The 18,424-nt window shown below is 55.4% G+C and overlaps 1 protein-coding gene across 1 annotated transcript; it reads left to right on the forward strand.

Annotated features, from left to right (window-relative positions):
- The first annotated feature begins 2,269 nt into the window (after nucleotides 1-2,269).
- Nucleotides 2,270-17,927, forward strand: LOC138066029 (ankyrin repeat domain-containing protein 20B-like). The gene is made up of 22 exons (XM_068932546.1): nucleotides 2,270-2,755; nucleotides 3,643-3,757; nucleotides 3,994-4,167; nucleotides 4,263-4,369; nucleotides 4,659-4,796; nucleotides 5,078-5,226; nucleotides 5,920-5,953; nucleotides 6,062-6,134; nucleotides 6,735-6,827; nucleotides 7,749-7,833; nucleotides 8,458-8,519; nucleotides 9,203-9,287; nucleotides 9,912-9,973; nucleotides 10,404-10,457; nucleotides 10,584-10,661; nucleotides 10,884-11,036; nucleotides 12,310-12,482; nucleotides 12,680-12,773; nucleotides 13,622-13,734; nucleotides 14,238-14,379; nucleotides 15,286-15,567; nucleotides 16,664-17,927. The coding sequence occupies exons 1-22, from the start codon at nucleotides 2,286-2,288 to the stop codon at nucleotides 16,802-16,804; spliced, it is 2,877 nt and encodes a 958-aa protein (XP_068788647.1). The 5' UTR covers nucleotides 2,270-2,285; the 3' UTR covers nucleotides 16,805-17,927.
- The last annotated feature ends 497 nt before the right edge of the window (nucleotides 17,928-18,424 follow it).

Below are 18,424 nucleotides of genomic sequence, written 5' to 3' on the forward strand. Positions count from 1 at the left end.
CATTTGCGGGCAAGGGCTGCGTTTTGTCCCTGCGTTTTGCGAGTTGTTCAGCGCTAGCCAGCACGGATGATGGAAGTCATGTTTTTGAAGGCCTAGCCAGGCTTTCTTCCTGGGCAGGCGCTTAGCCCTTCTGCCTCGCGCTGGTCTGACCAAAAGTCACTTATGCAGACAGCTCCAGGCCTGAGGGCAGAGAGGCCGTTTGTCCAAGGGAGAGCTCAGCTCTGCTCTGCTCTGCTCCCTTCAGCTGGCTTCCCAGCTGCTCCTTCAGCCTGTCCTGGCAGCCAGGCCAAGGGCCAGCATGCAGACTGTGTGTTTTTCCTCAGCGGGGGCTGGAAGCACGAGTGTGTGAAGACAGGGGCCTCGATCGTCCCCAGGTGCAGCCCTTGGCGGTTCCCCTTGTTGAACTTGACAAGGTGCCCGGTTGCCTCACGTCTCGCTCGTAGCGGGGCACTGGCCTCTTGCTGCCTTTGAGAACGATGCTTCCTGTGGTCTGGGCAGAAGGGAGGGCGAGAGCTTCTGGTAGCCAGGAAAGGTCGCAAAGCCCGCCGGTCTGGAAGGCTGTTGGATCCGCTTGCAGTCTGCAAAGGGGAAAGGGGTTATGGAAGTTCTCTGCCCTGCAGCGTGACTGGCAAAGCGGAACCGCTGTCCAGTGCTGGGCACTTGCTCTTCTCTCTGCAAAGCAAAAGCAGGTGCGGAACGCCTCTGAAGTGCCTTCGCTTTGGGTTGTCCTGTTGCCAAACTCTGAGAGGAACTGTTTTCCAGTGGTTCCCTGCCTGCTTCTGTCCTGCTGGGTGTCAGGGAGAGGTGAAAGTTCTTGGCCGCCGGAGCAGCAGCACTGAAATTCAGCGCTGGCATCTGGCATGACAGGAGCTGGTAGCGCTTACAAGGCGGGTAGAGCAAAGTCCCGTCTGTTCTGGCCCCTGCACTAGAGGAGAGGGATGGAGCTACTGGAGCGAGTCCAGCGAAGGGCTACTAAGATGATTAAGGGACTGGAGTAGCTCTCATACGAGGAAAGGCTGAGAGAGCTGGGATTGTTCAGCCTGCAGAAGAGAAGACCGCGGATCAGGGTGTAGGCAGGATGCGAAGGGAGGGTGTAAAGAAGTCGGAGGCAGACTCTTCTCAGCGGTGCCTAGCGGTAGGACGAGGGGCAAGGGGCACAAACTGAAACACAGGCCGTCCTGTCTGAACAGGAGGAAAAAGTTCTTTGCTGTGAGGGGTGACTGAGCCCTGGAAGAGGTTGCCCAGAGAGCTTGGGGAGTCTCCGTCCTCGGAGATGTTCCCAAGCCGTCTGGCTAGGGTCCTGGGCCGACTACTTGAGGTGATCCTGCTTGAGTAGGGGGGGCTGGACGAGACGATCTCCAGAGGTGCCTTCCAACCTCAAACGTCCGGTGATTCTGTGACAAGCAGGAGAAGCGGGCGACCGGGCATCTAGTCAAGTTCGACAAGGGGAACTGTCAAGGGCTGCACCTGGGGACAAATAGCCCCTGTGCCCTGGGGCAGGCTGGGGGCTACTGCCAGGAAAGCAGCTGGGCAGAGGAAGGCCTGGGGGTGCAGGTGGGCAGCAAGGAGTCAGCAATGGTTAGAGAAAGAAATCGTAACCACATTTTAATCGTTTTGATAATAACTTTCTGCCAAAGGGAGCAATCGCCCTCCAGCCTCTCGCTGTGGTCTCTGCTAACAGCTGGAGCGATCCACTTTCGGTGAGAGTCGCTCACCTCGGTGAGAGTCGCGACTCGCGGCCAATTTGGCTCCCTCCGGCACTTGGGCTTCCTACGGCGCAGGCGCAGAGCTGGGAGCCCAGAAGGACCGGCACGCTCGCGGCCTGGCCGGGCAGCAGCCAGAGCAGCCAGCTGCGGGGCTCAACCTAAGCAGTCGCCGTCTCTTCAGGCGCAACGAGCTACTTCAGCCCTGCGAGCTCGGCCAAGCGCTCGCGACGCCCGCGCCCTTAGGGAAACAGTGGGAGCGCAGGTTTGCGAGGAGCACAGTGTCCCGCACCTGGAGCAGCAGCAGCATGAATTCTTCAGGGAAATGACGGCACAGCAGAGTAAGAGCTGGAGCTGGGGGCCGCCGGGGAGGGACCCCCAACAAAGACGTCCTTCGGCCGGCCGCAGCCACCCGCCGCCGCCCCCCGGCCCGGCCCGGCAGCGCCGCGAAGGAGGCGGCAGCGCCCCCCCCGCCCCGCCCCGGCCGCAGCCCCGCCCCCTCGCTGCACAGCCCCGCCCCTCGGCGCGTCACCCCGCTGCCCTGTGACGCCCCCCCCCGCGCCCTCGCCGCGGCTGTTGCGCATGCGCGGCGCGCCCGCCACCGCCTCCGGAGCCGGTGGTCCTCGGTGCTGTTGCGGCCGTGTGCCTCGCTGCCAGCGTCGCTGCGTCGCTGTCCTCGGCCGGCGCCTCTGCCCCCGGCCCGGGGGCTCCGAGCTCGCCGGGACTCAGCCCCGCAGCAGCTGGCCCGGGCCGCGGCCCCTGCTCGGGGCTGTCCGCCGCCCGCGTGCCCGCCGCAGCATGAAGAGGCTCTTGGGGCTCTTCGGCCAGGGCCAGGGGCAGCCGCCTTCGCCGTCGCCGTCGCGGTCGCGGTCGCGGTCGCGGTGGGCGTGCGGCGGCAGCGCGCCCCTGCGCTGCGTCGGCGCTGCCTACGAGCTCCGGGAGAAGGAGCTGGGCAAGCTGCACCGCGCGGCCGCCAGCGGCGACCTGGCGCGGGTGCGGCGGCGGCGGTGGCTGCCGAGAGTCGGCCTCGACGGGCGGGACAAGGCGAAGCGGTGAGGGGCGGCGGGGGGGCCGGGGCGGCGCGGGGGGTGGGGGGGGCGGCGGCGAGGGCCGGGCTGCTGCGTCGGTGCCGGCGGGGGCGGCGGCTGGTGGGTTGGAGCTGGCGTGCAGCTGGCAGGAGCGCCTTTGTGCCGGGAAGGCAGGGCCGTTTGCTTGGGCTGGCGAGGGAGTGCGGGAGGGCAGTCGGCCTTGCGCGCGCGGGGTGGGCTCGGGGCTCGGGGCTCGGAGGCCGGTTGCGTGTGTGGCCAGGCCGGAGCGGGACTTTGTTGCTGGGAGCGTGACAGGGTCGAGGGGGAAGGTTTCTGCTGTCGGGTTTGGTAGGTGTTGTGGAGGGCCCTTGGGAGCGAGCGCGTGCTGGTGCTTGCTGCAGCAGTAAGGCCGGGAAGAGGCCAGAGGGCGCGACTTCCCGGCAAGGCCAGCAGCGAGGGGATGTTCTGGTGTTATAAAAGGCACGTGCTGGGCCTGCGGCCTGCTGCTGTGGCGTGAGTGGTCCTGGCAGCAGGTGGAGGTTGCCTTGCCGTAGGCTGGAGGTGCGCAAGCCTTGCTCTTGCTTGCTGGGCTGCGTGCGTAGTGGTGTTGGAGGCAGGGAGGAGGTGCCGGGGCGGAGGGCAGCAGTTGCAGAGCGGAAGCCGGAGGCTGGCTGGGAGAAATGGGGGGCCTGGGCGCAGGGATGCACGCGCAGGGAAGGGAGCGCGGAGCTGAGGCAACGTTGTCTTCCTAAGTGGGGGCTGGGGCTGGGGCTGGGGCTGGGGCGGGGAGGGGCTTTTTCCTAGCCCCGGCGTCTCGGGCTTTGGGTGTGCAGCGGTCACCCGCGTGACATGGGCAGGCGCGGTCTCTTCAGCTGTCTGGCCTGCGCTAAGGTAACATGCTCAATTTTTAGGACACCTCTGCATCTGGCTTGCGCTAACGGACATGCGGAGGTTGTCTTGTACTTAGTAGAGAGGAAGTGCAAGCTAAATCCTCGTGACAACTTCAAGAGATCGCCACTGATGAAGGTACGTGGGTGCTGCGGTGAGGCAGGGCTTCTAAATTGCGCCCCGAGCGATCGAGCTCTTGGGTGATTCTGGAGGTAGGTCTGGGTGGAGCTTGTGGTGCGCTGGGCGCTGGCTAGGCGTGCGTTGCCTAATGTTTGGGCGCGTTATTGTTGTCCGAGGTCGGCAAGCTGTGGGAATTCTGCCAGAGGGAAGCGTAATTGCTGGCAACGTTTCCTTGTTTCCCGTGTGGTTGGCAGGCAGTGCAGTGCCAGCACGAAGGCTGCGTCGCCATTCTGCTAGCGCATGGCGCCGATGCTAACCTTGCGGATGCTAACGGCAACACTGCCCTTCACCTGGCTGCCCTTGCTCCTAACACCTGCCTAGCAGGGCAGTTACTGGCGCACAACGCCCATCTTGATGCGCAGAATAAGGTAAGCGTGGAATTTGGGTCAGGCCGCTCCTGAGAAGAAAAAGTTGCTTTGCTTCTCTGTGTTTTTCTAACTGGAGAGGGGCGTTATGCTTTCAGATGGGATACACGCCCCTTTCTCTGGCCGTGTCCGCGCATCACGTAGAGATGGTGGAGTTCCTGCTTAGCAAAGGAGCCGACGTGCACGCTCGAGATCAGTCGGAAAGGTGAAGGGTTTGTCAAAACGGGGCGTGGGTCTCCTGAGCATTGGTGAAGTTTGCCTGGTCTGGCCGGGTAGCCGAGGGTGCTTAGCGGGGGAGACGTTTGGCCCAGGGACGTGCTGCAGCCCCTTGCAACCCGAGTTCTCGTGGGCTTCCGTGTGGTTGGCTTTGCTTTCCTCCTGGCTGTAGGAAAGGGGGAGGTGTAATTGTTTTGGGAGCAAATAGGGATGAAAGGAACGCCAGTGAAACGTCGGTGTCTCCTGATAGCTTTTGTCTCGTCTTGTGGCTGCTTTAGGACCCCTCTGATGCTTGCCGCCTCTGCCGGGGACGTGAGCATGATAGAAGTTCTTCTTGGCTATGGTGCTGACCTTTGCCAGAAAGACGTTCTTGGATGGACAGCGGAGGCTTATGCTAGGAGGTCTGGACACACTGGGTAAGTGCTTTAGGTCACGGTGAGAGTCGCTAAGCGGTCCGAATGTCCGTGTTGGTGTGCGGACGTGTTTGGTAAGAGGCGCAAGGTTTAATGATGCGTGGAGACCTTTGTTGAAGGTGGGCTCAGTGGAATCTTCCGGGACGTAGCGTTCCCTGTGTCAAGTGTGAGTTGGGGAGTTGAGGAAAGCTTCCCCCGCAAATCGTCTTGTTTGGTAAGTGGTGTTATGCAAGGATGTAGTTGATTATAGTGACAGTGTTCCCTTTCTTTCCGCACCTCCCTAGTGTTAGTGAACAGCTGGCAGACCGCGCAGCCGAGAAAAACGTGGGAGAAGCTTGTGCAGGCAGCGCAGAAAGCACGCCAGTGCTTAGCACTCGTTGCGAGGCAGGAGCTGCTGCGTTTGCGTTGGGCACACCTGCTGCGGACAGAGGAGGTAGGAGGCTTAACTGTGGAGGAGCTGAGGAGGAGAATGCCTACGGCCTTTTCTTGTGGTGGCTTGTATTGAAGCTTGGCAGGGTTCCGTCCCTCTTGCCTGTTGAGTACCCTTGCTAGGGACGGAGTAGAGACGCGCTGGTGATCCTCCTCCGTGAGGATAGTCCTTTGGTTTTGAGGCTGGCTTTTGGTTTTGGGGGTGATGGGTGGGAGGCTGGGTAGAGCAGGAAATACAGCGTAGTCTCTGGCATTTTGAAGCACAGGTTGGCGGGGGTGGGGGTAGAGGCAAAGAGAGCACGAGAGAGAGACCGATCTCTGCCTGTGTGGTATGAAGAGCTCGGCAGTTTGTTTCCTTCTTGTCCTGTTCAACCGCTACCAGCATTTGCTCGCTGCCTGCTCACATAGCATATTCATGCCATGGCAGGTTTGAGGTTTGGAACGTTCGAAGGAAAGACAAGGGCGGTGTGGAATTCTTGTCCTTTTTTATTTTGCGGGGGGTGGGGGGGGGCAGCGAGAATTGAGTAGGATGGGAGAAATTGGTGGTTTGGGGCATGCTTTCGTTCATGCTGTCTGGCATGACTGCTTCACTCTAGTCTGGCCTGTAGAATTGTCCGTGTAACATGCTTGTCTGCATTGCTGAAAGTCGAAGGTCCGACATGCTAAGAATTAATCCTGTCAATTAATATTTGAACAGTGAGAGGTGGCTTTTCCCACGAATACTTCACGAGGTGAGCCTCGAACAGTAGCTTTTGCCAACGACCTTAACCTGCCGAAAAAGAGGGGAGATTTGAGCGAGACGGTCCTTCTTGCCTTTGCCTTTGCCTTTGCCTTTGAAGAGTGTTGGAGGCAGAGGAGAGCGATGACAGCTGTCCTGCTTCTGAGGAAGAAAAAAGCAGTTTAGCTGCCAAGGTAAAGTGCCTCCAGAAGGAGAACTGCCCGTGGAGCGACTCGTTTGCAGGGCAGAGCTGTCTAGATTTGGGCAAAAGCGCGTGTCCAGGCAGGGTGGTTTTCTCCTGCCCCGCGGTCTCCTGCCTGCCAGTCTTTCAGCTGCGGTGAGCTGTTTGCTCCAAGCCTTGTAGCCGTCCGTGGCAGAGCATGCAGCAGGCTTGCGGTTGCGGGTGGGAAGAGCAGTAGGTGACAAGAAAAGCGACCGCATGGTTTTCTTCACCTGAGTCAGAGTTCTCGTCCCAAAGCTGATCAGCCTCTAGATGGCCTGTTCTTTTGTCCTCCAAGCCTTGCTGTTTGTTTCCAGTAACTTTGGTGATAGAATTCAGGCTGATATGGGGAAAAGGGCACTTGCTGTTCAAGATCTGCTGCAATGCTTCATCTCCTGGCTCTCCTTTCTTTCGTCCTTGTCAGGTTGCCCAAGAGTGCTTGGGGGCGGGGGGAGTGGCTCAAGAGGGTCTTTTTTTCCTCCTGGGGGATGGCATTGCGGGCTTGCATGGGATCTCACAGCACCTGTTTCCCCTTCCTTTTGTTTCTTTTGTTTTGTTTTGGTTTGTTTTTCAGTTGAGGTGTGTGGCATTGGGGCTGTGCCATGATGAAGAAGCTGAAGAAGCCGAGTGTGGTGCAGGAACGCACCCCGTAGTGCTGGAGATGCAGGCATGTTTATTTGCAACCTGGTTGCCCTTGTCTCAGTGGCCTGTCAGAGACTGTGGCAGCTGTTGTGTGAGAAGAGCTAGTGTGGCATAGTAAGATGTGATGGTGGTTGGAGGAGTGAAAGTGAGGAAAGAGGGGGAGGTGAGACTACGGTAGTTTGAGAAGCAGGCAGCTGGTGGTCTCGTGAGCCCAAGGGAGGGGGAAAGGGTGTGTGTGCTGCTGGATAAGGTAACGTAGGTGAAGGCAGAGCCTGACTGTGTGCGGGCAGTGCTTCTCGGGGGGCTTTATGGAATGGGAGCAGGACGTTAGTGACATTAGGTATTGCTGTGTACATAAAGACATCTGCAGGCCTTGTAAAAGAGGAGCGAGAAGGTTTTTCTCTGTGGCTCGAGAGAGGAGAAGTATTTGGCAAGGTGTGGATGGCCTGGGCAGAGGCTGCTGTCCTGGGAGTGGCAGCAAGTGGCCTTTGAGTTGTATTTCTAGAGTCCTACTGCAAGAGAGAAGGTTCTGGTTCTGTGCGTGCTTGGAAGGGTTGCTGCTGCTTTGCCAGGTTATGCAGTGAAAGGAGCGTGTTTGGGACGGTGCAGCCAAGTACTAAGGACAGCAGCAGAGTGGGTGTAGGCTTGGAGGGAGCGCAGTTGGGGGTTGGAGAGTGGAAGCGAGGGCCCAGGGGGAGGTTTGCCTCAGGTTGTTGGAGAAGCAGGCAGCTGGCGGTGTTTGTTGGTGCAAAGGAGGGGGGAAGGATGTGTGTGCTGCTGAGTATTGCCGTGTAGGGGAAGCTGGAGTGTGGGTAGTGCTTCTCAGGGGCTTTAGGGGAAGGGAGCAGGGCGTTTGTGAGCTTCGGCATTGCCGTCCCTTCACATACGTTCTCGTGGAGGCTGCTTGTTTCTGTTCTTTCTAAGTGTGCGGGCCGATCTCTTTCAGGACGACTCACCGGAAAGGAAGGGAGAGGAGGCTCCTGGTGGTGCCCAAGTGGCGGCTGCTGCAGGAGCCCCTGCTGGTGTGAGAGGTGAGTTTCTAGACATGGAGGGGCTTTGTTTCTCTGCTCTTTGGGCTGGGTGAATGAACTGAAATGGCGATCTGCCTGTGAGAGGGTAGAGCAGGCAGGTAGGCGCTGGGCAGGCAATGGCGGGGAGGGGGGGAGGGAACGTAGCTGGAGGGAGATGTTTTGTGGTAGTGCTAGGGAAGGAGGGTTGTTTCTTGGTGACTTCCTGCGGGTGGGAGGGTGTTTGGCTAGTGCTTTGCGGGTCGCTCCTGTAGCGTGCCGAGGGATTGTGAAGGGCCAACTCTGGAGCTGTAGTTTGGAGGGGAGATGCCGTCAGAGCTGCGTAGTCGGCGACTGTGGCATGGCAGAGCCTTGTTTGGATGCTCGCCGAGCATGTGTTGGGCGTTCTTGGTAGGGGCGTGAGCTGTGCTGCTGGGCTTGGGCCTGTGGTGCTGGCAAGAAGGCGGCAGGAAGTGGCGATGGCGTGGTGGTGCGGCTGGGGGTGCAGGCGCCCTTAAATGACGCTGCTTTGTTTTTCCTGGGGAGTGGAACGGTTTGGTGTGTCCTGGGCGCAGGGCTTGCGTGCTGGAGGAGAGCAGGAGAGGGAAAGAAGGAGCGGTGGTGTGTCATTTGTGGCTTCCTTTGCAGGTGTTGCGTCGTCCGCAGGAGCGGAGCAGGAGGACGAGAGCGACTCTCCCTGGGATTCCGAGGTGCTTGGTGTGAGGGGCGCAGTGGGTTGCCCGAGGGGGGAAGTGCGCGGGAGCTTGCCTTGGACGTGGGCCCTAGCAGGGATGAGGCTCAGTTGCCGCTTGTGGTGGCTGCGCCACAGGTTTGTTCCTGTGACCTGGAGCCGCTTGTGCTCTGTGCAAGCGGTTTGGTGAGGACTGTGCCTAAGTGGGGTGTGCTAATGTCCTGGGAGTGGCAGCAAGTGGCCTTTGAGTTGTATTTCTAGAGTCCTACTGCAAGAGAGAAGGTTCTGGTTCTGTGCGTGCTTGGAAGGGCTGCTGCTGCTTTGCCAGGTTATGCAGTGAAAGGAGCGTGTTTGGGACGGTGCAGCCAAGTACTAAGGACAGCAGCAGAGTGGGTGTAGGCTTGGAGGGAGCGCAGTTGGGGGTTGGAGAGTGGAAGCGAGGGCCCAGGGGGAGGTTTGCCTCAGGTTGTTGGAGAAGCAGGCAGCTGGCGGTGTTTGTTGGTGCAAAGGAGGGGGGAAGGATGTGTGTGCTGCTGAGTATTGCCGTGTAGGGGAAGCTGGAGTGTGGGTAGTGCTTCTCAGGGGCTTTAGGGGAAGGGAGCAGGGCGTTTGTGAGCTTCGGCATTGCCGTCCCTTCACATACGTTCTCGTGGAGGCTGCTTGTTTCTGTTCTTTCTAAGTGTGCGGGCCGATCTCTTTTAGGACGACTCACCGGAAAGGAAGGGAGAGGAGGCTCCTGGTGGTGCCCAAGTGGCGGCTGCTGCAGGAGCCCCTGCTGGTGTGAGAGGTGAGTTTCTAGACATGGAGGGGCTTTGTTTCTCTGCTCTTTGGGCTGGGTGAATGAACTGAAATGGCGATCTGCCTGTGAGAGGGTAGAGCAGGCAGGTAGGCGCTGGGCAGGCAATGGCGGGGAGGGGGGGAGGGAACGTAGCTGGAGGGAGATGTTTTGTGGTAGTGCTAGGGAAGGAGGGTTGTTTCTTGGTGACTTCCTGCGGGTGGGAGGGTGTTTGGCTAGTGCTTTGCGGGTCGCTCCTGTAGCGTGCCGAGGGATTGTGAAGGGCCAACTCTGGAGCTGTAGTTTGGAGGGGAGATGCCGTCAGAGCTGCGTAGTCGGCGACTGTGGCATGGCAGAGCCTTGTTTGGATGCTCGCCGAGCATGTGTTGGGCGTTCTTGGTAGGGGCGTGAGCTGTGCTGCTGGGCTTGGGCCTGTGGTGCTGGCAAGAAGGCGGCAGGAAGTGGCGATGGCGTGGTGGTGCGGCTGGGGGTGCAGGCGCCCTTAAATGACGCTGCTTTGTTTTTCCTGGGGAGTGGAACGGTTTGGTGTGTCCTGGGCGCAGGGCTTGCGTGCTGGAGGAGAGCAGGAGAGGGAAAGAAGGAGCGGTGGTGTGTCATTTGTGGCTTCCTTTGCAGGTGTTGCGTCGTCCGCAGGAGCGGAGCAGGAGGACGAGAGCGACTCTCCCTGGGATTCCGAGGTGCTTGGTGTGAGGGGCGCAGTGGGTTGCCCGAGGGGGGAAGTGCGCGGGAGCTTGCCTTGGACGTGGGCCCTAGCAGGGATGAGGCTCAGTTGCCGCTTGTGGTGGCTGCGCCACAGGTTTGTTCCTGTGACCTGGAGCCGCTTGTGCTCTGTGCAAGCGGTTTGGTGAGGACTGTGCCTAAGTGGGGTGTGCTAATGTCCTGGGAGTGGCAGCAAGTGGCCTTGGAGTTGTATTTCTAGAGTCCTACTGCAAGAGAGAAGGTTCTGGTTCTGTGCGTGCTTGGAAGGGCTGCTGCTGCTTTGCCAGGTTATGCAGTGAAAGGAGCGTGTTTGGGACGGTGCAGCCAAGTACTAAGGACAGCAGCAGAGTGGGTGTAGGCTTGGAGGGAGCGCCGTTGGGGGTTCTGAAAGGGCTGTTCTACTTCCAGAGCCTGCGTTCCTTGACGGCCTGCCAAAGTCCCGAAGCAGCAGTGAATCTGCAGGTAATGCTTGAGCGACAATCCGAGTTGTGCTTGGGTAGTCCTGCATTTGAAATGCAGTTTGTGGGTGAAGCGTTTCTGGAGATTGCTTGCACCACTCTCTGCTTGTTTGTGTTCTCGCTCACCTAGGTGTCTGCAAAGGAGGGAGGAGAGCGTGAAGGACGCGAGGCTGCTGCAACACAGACTGATTTTCAGTGTGACGGACAGGTGAGGAGCTGTGTTGAAGAGCTGTGGAGATGTTAGCCTAGAGCGAGGTGTTATTGCCAAAAGAGCGCAGGCGGAAGACCGCAGAGAGTGGCAGATGTGAAATATACTTTAGATGTATGTTATCTTTGGGCTCCCTCTGAAGAAGGCTGTCGTGAGTGAAAAGAAGGTGGTAGTGCATGTTCGTGCCCTTTTTGTGAGGCTCACGGCACAATCTTTCCTTAGGCGATGGCCGCAGAGCTGCCGGCGGAGGTTGCTGAAGCTCCTGGAAAGCAGTTGCTTCCAGAAGGTTCACTTGAAGTTCCAAAGGTTTCCTGCGGTGAGCTGCAGGGAGACAAGTTGCGGTTGCAAGAGGAACTGGCCAGGGTGAAAGCCAAGGTAGGCAAAGCCTGTAGCGGCCTGCATGACTGTGAGGAGGTGGTTTTCCCCTGTAAACGATGGGGAAAAGCCCTTGTTGAGGCTGTAGGGTAGTAGTGCAGTGGTGTCCCTTCTGTTGCCTTCCCTTCTTCCCGCCGCTGCCCCATGGTGGCAAACAGACCAAGCGCGTCAGGGAGCTGCCCTTTCAAGCGTGAGGGGCCAAGCAGTGTGTTGGGGGTCACACCTACCCACGAGGAGGCTGCTCAAGCAGCTTGTTGTCTCTCCGAACCCGCCTGAGCTTTGAGGTGGACCTGAAGGTGACAGTGGGTGAGCTCCGGGTGCCCTGAGAGTGCTGCGTGTTTTCCTGTTGAGGCTGTTGTACTCTTTCTCTATATTTGGCTGTGTGTGTAGAGCTTTGGTTCCTTCTTTGTAGCTGGTCAAATGCCTGCGAAGGTGACAGTCTGTGTTCTGGGGGGGGGCAGCACTTGAAAGGGTGCGATCCTTCTTCATGGTTTGCGCTCGCACACGCAGCGCTGGTTGCTAGGTGGGGTTTTTGCACTGTATACGGGAAGCAGCATGTCAGGCAGGTGCTGTGACTTGTCCTGTTCCCTGACTGTAGGAGGAACTTGACCTCCTAACCTAGCTGCCCGGAGAAGGCCGTGGGTTGGCCCTAGTGCTGAGCTTTTTCTGTAGAAAACATCTTGGCCATCTTGTGGCTGCATGATGCAAATGTGCCGCAAAGTGCTATAGTTCCTGCAGGGCCCTGGGGATGAACCTGTAGTTAGTAAGCATTAGGATCCCGAAATGCTAATTCACTTCCAAGTTGTTTTTGGAGAGAGCTACGTTCAGAGCTACTGACTTGCTTTCCGTTCACTACGCCCACCGCTGCCACCAACGCAAGTACGGAGTTGAAGGAAGGAGTGTAGGGACCGGCTTTCCACCATTTGTGTAAGAATAAGGTATAGCAGCGTGGGCAGCGTTGGACTAGAAGTCTTTGTGATTGTGGTCGTTATCCTGGAGTTGGGAAGTGCCAGCAGGAGAAGGGAGAGCCTTTGCAGTAATGCTTCCCGTGGGGGAGCGAGCAGCTGGATGCTAGGAGGGTCCCGAGTCACGGGAAGGAGTAGGATTGGTGTTGCAGCTGCGTTTGGGCAGCTGGTAGGAAATTGAGATGGGGATGGGAGAGGCCGGTATGAAAGCGGAAGGAGCAACGTGGTTTTGGAGAGTCGAAGCAGTGGAGTCGTCTGTCTGAAAGCGAAGCTGACTAGCGTGGGTCCTGACTAGCGTGGTTTTACAGTTGCAGGCGTTGGAAGAGCAGCATGTTCAGGCTGAGCGTTGTGTTCAGGATTTGAAGACGGCCCTGGCAGAGAAACAGAGGGAAGCGACAGCTTCTTCCCGGCAACTGCAAGACCTTCTGGAAGCCTCTTTGGGAGGCGTTAGCCTAAAAGACCTGGAGGAACGAGTGGGACGGTAAGGAAGTGGCACAGTGAAGCAAGGCTTTGCTTTGTGGGCTGGTGTAATAGCAGCAGGATGGCCTTGTTGCATCTCAGCAAGTCAGTACACGATTTTGGGAGAGGCTTTTGCTTTGGACTGTGTGATTTGGCGCTGTTGTGCCAGTGTTGGTGCTCCTGTGGATTTCCATAACGAGGCCTGTGTTTCTTTTCAAGACTTGAACTGGAAAACGCCCGGCTGGAAGACACAGGGCAGCAGCAGGCAGCTAGACTCGAAGCTCTTCAGAAAGAGCTGCACGCCTCTGCCTCTGTAAGCTAGTCATAGCCTTCCTGTTTCATGAGCTACTGTGCGCAGTTGTGTGTGTATGTATGCGGGGGCGTTTTCGGAAGAGATTTTCCTGGGGAGCCTCGGGGAAATCATTCCCTGCAGGCTGCAGGCGATCGGCTGCTGTTGGTCCGCTCGCAGGCTTTCTGGTTTTGTGCGCTACTCTGCTGAGTCTTACTTAACAGTGTTTGAGGTAAGGGCACTTACGGCACTTGTGCGCCGGTGTGAATGGTTGCTGCTTTGTACCGGTTGTGGTGCTTAAGCCGTGTGGCAGCAGCACTTCAGCTGTTGCCGCCTTAAAGGCGTTCTGCAAGTGAACTTGTGGAACGTCCTTGGTGCCAAGCACGTCGTTGCCAAGTCTTAAGCGGCCTCCTCAGGCTGTGCCAGGAATTCCATTCGCCGCTGGTCGCTGAAGATCCCCCTGGAGCTTTAAATTAAGCTGTGCTCTGCCCGGATGGGGATACCTAAGTACCGTCGGCTATTAGCGGAGGGCCTGAGGAAGGTGTTCTCCAGTGTGCGTGGCACCTTTGCCCCCGTGAGCCCCTCGCTAGTAGCGGGTGGTCTTTGCTTTAGTGGGGGTCGGGGGGAGGGTGGTGTGGGGGGAGAGAGGGGTGGCAGGCACCAGTTTCTGTCCCTCGGTCTTAGCCTGGGTGGTGGAAATATTGAAGTGCTGCAGTTTGCGTGGGATTCTGTCCCCTGGAGTTGTGGGGCCGGCCCTCGGCTAGCAGAGAGAGATGTCCTGCCGCACCTTTGTGAGGAAGGCTGTGCGCACCTAGTGCTTCTAGGTGCCGTGAGTGAGTCGTGTGTGCCATTTCTTCTTCCTGTCCGGAAAGCGTGAGAGCGGAAGAAAGCCAGGGAAGGAGCTGGCAGAGTGGAAACAACCCGCAGAAGCCCGCCTGGAGGAAGAAATGAAGAAAAACGTTGCACTGCAGAAAGAATGCAACAGGTACAGCCGTTGAGTACTTGTAAGAGCTGTCGAATGAGCGGGGAGTCAGGCGTTATGTACCTTGCCCCTGAGACTCCGAGTACGTATCTGTTGGTGAGCGAGCTCAAGGCTTGCGTTAGGTCTTGCAAGTGGCTTCTGTAGGGGAGCGTGCGGTTTTAGGTAGGTGGAAGTGCAGGCAGGAGGGCAGTTGTCCTGGGAAGAGAGGGAGGGCGGGAGGGCAGGAAGAAGTCGCTTGTGTCTTGTGCCTGTTGTCAGGCAGAGGGAGAAGCTTCATGGGAGCAGATGAAATGTTGACTGGGCAAGTGATGTGTGGGAGGGGAATGATGTGGGTGGGTGGGTTGGTGTGGTGTTTTGGCTTGGTGTCTTGTTCTGGAAGTCCTGGCCTGTCCGCCATGGTACAAATGAAGTAAGCCCCGCACCGTATGCGTGGTGCTTAGGGAAGTGCATGCGTAAAGGCGGACTGTGCTTGGGCTTCCTACTTTACTTGCTAATGTGCTGTGCAGGTCGAAGAGGCTTCTGGAGAAAGCTATGAAGAAAGTGAGGGCGTATGAGAGGCGGGCGCGAGAGTCCCAGATGAATTTCCCGGGCGAAAGGGAGGACCCGTGTTCGGGAAGGGGCAGAGAAGTTGCTAAATTACGAACAAAGGTGAGCTTTGGCTGGCTTGTTGCGGTGCTTGTTTTGGAAAGCTGTAAGATTCTTTTCCTGGCTGTTGGGTTGTGGTGTTAATTATGTGGTGGCCGTGTTTGAAAAGAACGGCTGTCTCTTATGGTCCCTGAAAAAGCCTGTGTAATCCTTTGGGAAGTGAAGAGGCGTTGCGATAGCGGGGCACTTGTGAGCCTGGGTCTTTCTGGGCGAGAGCCCAGCTTGAAAGCTTGAGGCCCTGGCAGCATCTTTGAGGTCTGACAGATGAATTTGTGCTCTGGAAGACCGGTAAGTAGGACCATTATAAGCCTAACCACAGTATGAAAGGCAAGGACATCGGAAGCATAGGTGTGAGAGGTGTGGAAAAGGTGCGTTTCTGCGGAGAGAAGACGACGACGACGACGGCAGCAGAGTTTTAGTTGACCTTTGGGGCCTACTGAAACCCTGGCACTTCTTTGTTGATTGTCTTCTAAACTCAAACCTGTGTGTGTGTGTGTGCGCGTGTGTGTGCGTGTATGTAGAAAGAGATAATCATTTCTGTTTCCTCTTTCCTGAAGCTTCAGGTATACCACTGTAAACAAGTGAATACCTTGTGATTATTGTATATTGTTGTCAATATGATTACAGTTGTTATCGTTCCCGTTCATTAGTTCATTACACTCGGTTACTTACCTGTTACAATAGTAAACTCATTCCTAAGGAGCAGGGACACCTACACTACCAGCCGACCCTGTTTAGTGTCGGGAGCCCGCCGAATTACCTTACCAGGGCAAAATGCCTCTCAACTGGTTCGGTCGTTCTGCGGAGGCCTCCCGGCACAAAGGGACACGCTCGGTGGATTGTCACAGAACTGCGTACGCTTAGACCTCTGGGTCTGCTTAGGTGAGTGAGTCCTTTCCCTGTGTGCAGGTCCGTGAGCTGTGCTGCTCCCTGGAGGCAGAGCGGAGGAAGTCGAGGCAGCTAGAGAAAGCAAACGAAGGTGCGCGAGAAGAGTTGGCTTGGCTGCATGGGAGCCGTGACAAACTGCGGAAGAGCAAGCGGCAGCTGGAAGAAGAGGTGGTTGCGCTGAGGTGTCGCTTAGAGGCCAAGATGAGGGATCAGAGGCACAGAGAAGAGGATAAAAGGGAGATTGAGCAAAAGGCTGGGCAAGAGCTAAGGCAAAAACTACAGGAAGTCAATCTCTTTCTGCAGGTGAGCTCCCTTACCGCTAGTACGCGCAGTCCGTTTGTGGCTTGTCATTCATTCTTTACTGTTGTCATTTCTCGGTATGTTATGCTTGTGCCGGTCAGTGCTGTGGGGTCATGGGCTCGTTATAGCTTCAGGAGGTTGCTGAAGGGTGCGAGCTTGTTGGATGCTTGTCCTCAGGCATTCTGAGATGTGGTGAATAATCTTCTTTACGCACCTCGGTCACTGGCGAATCTGTAACAGCGCCAAGAAAGACGAGAATTGCAAGTGGACTAGTGTCTTAGAGAGACAGAGGTGGCTTAGTACTAGCTCTGATTCAAAACAAAACAAAGCAAAGCAAAAAGTTGTGCTGAGAGCCGGTTTCTTTCTGAACAAAAAGGATGTGTCTTTTTAGAGAAAGAAATCGTAACCACATTTTAATCGTTTTGATAATAAATTTATCCCAAAGGGAGCTAAAACCCAAGGTTAAGGTCTAATACACAGGGTTACAGGACAGGGCAAATGATTCCTCAGTGAGCCACTGTTGTTTAAGATTGGAAAAAAAAGTGTGTGGGGAAGATTTGTATTAGCCACGGACTCCTCCGTGTTATCTAGTAGGAAGAGAGAGGTCCTGCAAGTCTTAGACATAGAACTACACCTGTCCTCCGAGGGAATGTATTTGATGATCGTGGGCACAAGTGTAGTTACGAAACGTCAGGGCACTGAATTACAACTAGCAGAAGCATTGAAATCCGTACCAGAGGAATTTTCGGGCAGAGCCAATACCGATGCGGGACTGCTGGTCTCGGCTCAGCCGCTGAATATAAGAACAAAGGGAGGAATGCCTCCACCTGTGAAGCAATATGCTATTCCCAAGAAGCCGAAAAAGGTGTACAAAACAAAGAGAGCAATAGGTCCCAGCTCAAGGCATTGTAAAGGTCTGTATATCAGCATATCACAGCCCCATACACCCCATAAAGTACAATGGGCTCGATTAGGCTGGGCATCCAGAATATCGTTTTGTACAAGATTTATTAGCAATTAATCAACATGTGCTTGCCCCTCACCTCGTAGCACCTGATCCCTCCACTAGACTTTTAACTTAACCACTGCTTTTTTGTAGCATCCCCTTAGACAGAAAAAGCCAGCGCTTGTTTGCACGTACATGGAGAGGACTCCGCAATGTCTGACGCTGGACTGTATGCGATCAAGTATGCAAGTCAACAACGAGTGTTTAATCCATCATAGTCCCTCAAACGAGTAGAACTATTGATATATATCACTCGTTCTACAATTAAATCAACATGCTCACTGTTCCTAAGTACTTCCTACATGGGATGGTCGGCATGGTTACATTGGAGAATCCTCACTTCCCCAAAACGGGGGGAAAAAACATGCAACTGGAATATTAAGGACTGGCCTAGGGGCCCTAAACAATATAGATGCAGAAGTGGTTACGAAGAAACAAACTCCAACAAGCAACTTAAATAAACTAGCACCTCCATTGCTATTTTCTCTCTTGGCATTGGGAACTAACCATAGCTAAATTGCACCTAATTTGACTAACAGTACAAATCATCCACCTAGCATAAATAGACTTCTCTCAGGACAGCGAGGCCTGACTAACACCAGGCCTGTACACCAGGATCTCCCCTGGAGTTGGGGCAGCTCCTAAAGTTGAAAGATCCCTCACACTCCACAGATGGAGATAAAAATGTTGCTTCATCTGAGATAAATTTAAAAAAAGGAAAGTGCCTCACATTCTCCTCTATGATGTGCACAAATACTCTGCCCTTATATATATGTAGCAGGTATGCTCATAAAAACACGACTGTTAGAGAAGGAAATCATCACTGATTTAGCTTCAGCACTGTTAGAGAAGGACATTGTAGCTGACTTAGCTTCTGCTTAGCAGAACTCTTGACTCTTGCTTAGCACAAGTGCCTGAAGTAAGTGAAGCCCACAGGCCTCAAGGTCAGTGAACTCAGGAACCATTGTCCAGGATGTAACTGCAAAATCCATTAAAGCCAGCTAATAAAGACACAAAAACTAGCTAATGAGGATACAAAGTAGCATGCAGGAGACCAGACAGGATGCACCTGGCTTGTGGCTGACCTTGGAGAAGCTAAGGGCCTGTGGGAAACAAAAACATGGCAAACAGCCTGGGATGAAGGCCAAGACCAGAGAGAAGGAGACACTAACCAGAAGGAAAGAGACCACTGACTCAGTAAAGAAGATTGGAGCAGAACTTCACTGGCAGGTGGGAAAGAAAACTGTAAAGGGTATGATTACCCCAGAATGTCTTTGTTCGGGGTCCCTTCCTGGAGGTACCCCAGGTTGAGCTGTTTCTATGTTGTACCATTATTTAAATAAATAATTTTGCTGTTACATGTGCATGGGACTCTGATCCTTGGAAACCTAGCATGAAACTGTTTCCACAACAGCAGACCAACTCAAATATCAAGGTTTATGCAACAGTTAAGCCACACTTAAGCCCTATTTTGAGAGCTTCCTCTGGTACACAGGTCTTGTGCTGGTTATCAGCGCAGGAATCAATCATGCAGACAGGAACAGAAATAGTAGATATTAGATGGTCCTGAGAGAAAACTACAGATCAGCTAAGTAGAATACATTGAAAGGACAAAGCTACATAACGGAAGAGGCATAGGAGACAGAGGAAATACCAACATTAAAAAAAAAAACCCACAACACTATTTAAAATTAATTAAAAATAGGAATGGGAAGATTTGGAAATCTGCAGCATCACCCATACAAAGAGATTAAACAAATAGTATGAACAAAGACAAAAAAAAGCTGGGAAATTAAAACAGTTGATAATGATTGGTTTAGTAACAGATTTTATAAGTTCATTTTGCATTTTTTC

Source organism: Struthio camelus, chromosome 1, assembly GCF_040807025.1.
Source record: "Struthio camelus isolate bStrCam1 chromosome 1, bStrCam1.hap1, whole genome shotgun sequence".
In the NCBI taxonomy this organism is placed as follows: Eukaryota; Metazoa; Chordata; class Aves; order Struthioniformes; family Struthionidae; genus Struthio; species Struthio camelus.

Coding starts and splice junctions, on each gene's coding strand:
- LOC138066029 (XM_068932546.1), top strand. CDS start 2,286: ATGCGCGGCGCGCCCGCCACCGCCTCCGGAGCCGGTGGTCCTCGGTGC. Junction 4,370..4,658: donor GCTCGAGATCAGTCGGAAAG/GTGAAGGGTTTG, acceptor TGGCTGCTTTAG/GACCCCTCTGATGCTTGCCG. Junction 4,797..5,077: donor AGGAGGTCTGGACACACTGG/GTAAGTGCTTTA, acceptor GCACCTCCCTAG/TGTTAGTGAACAGCTGGCAG.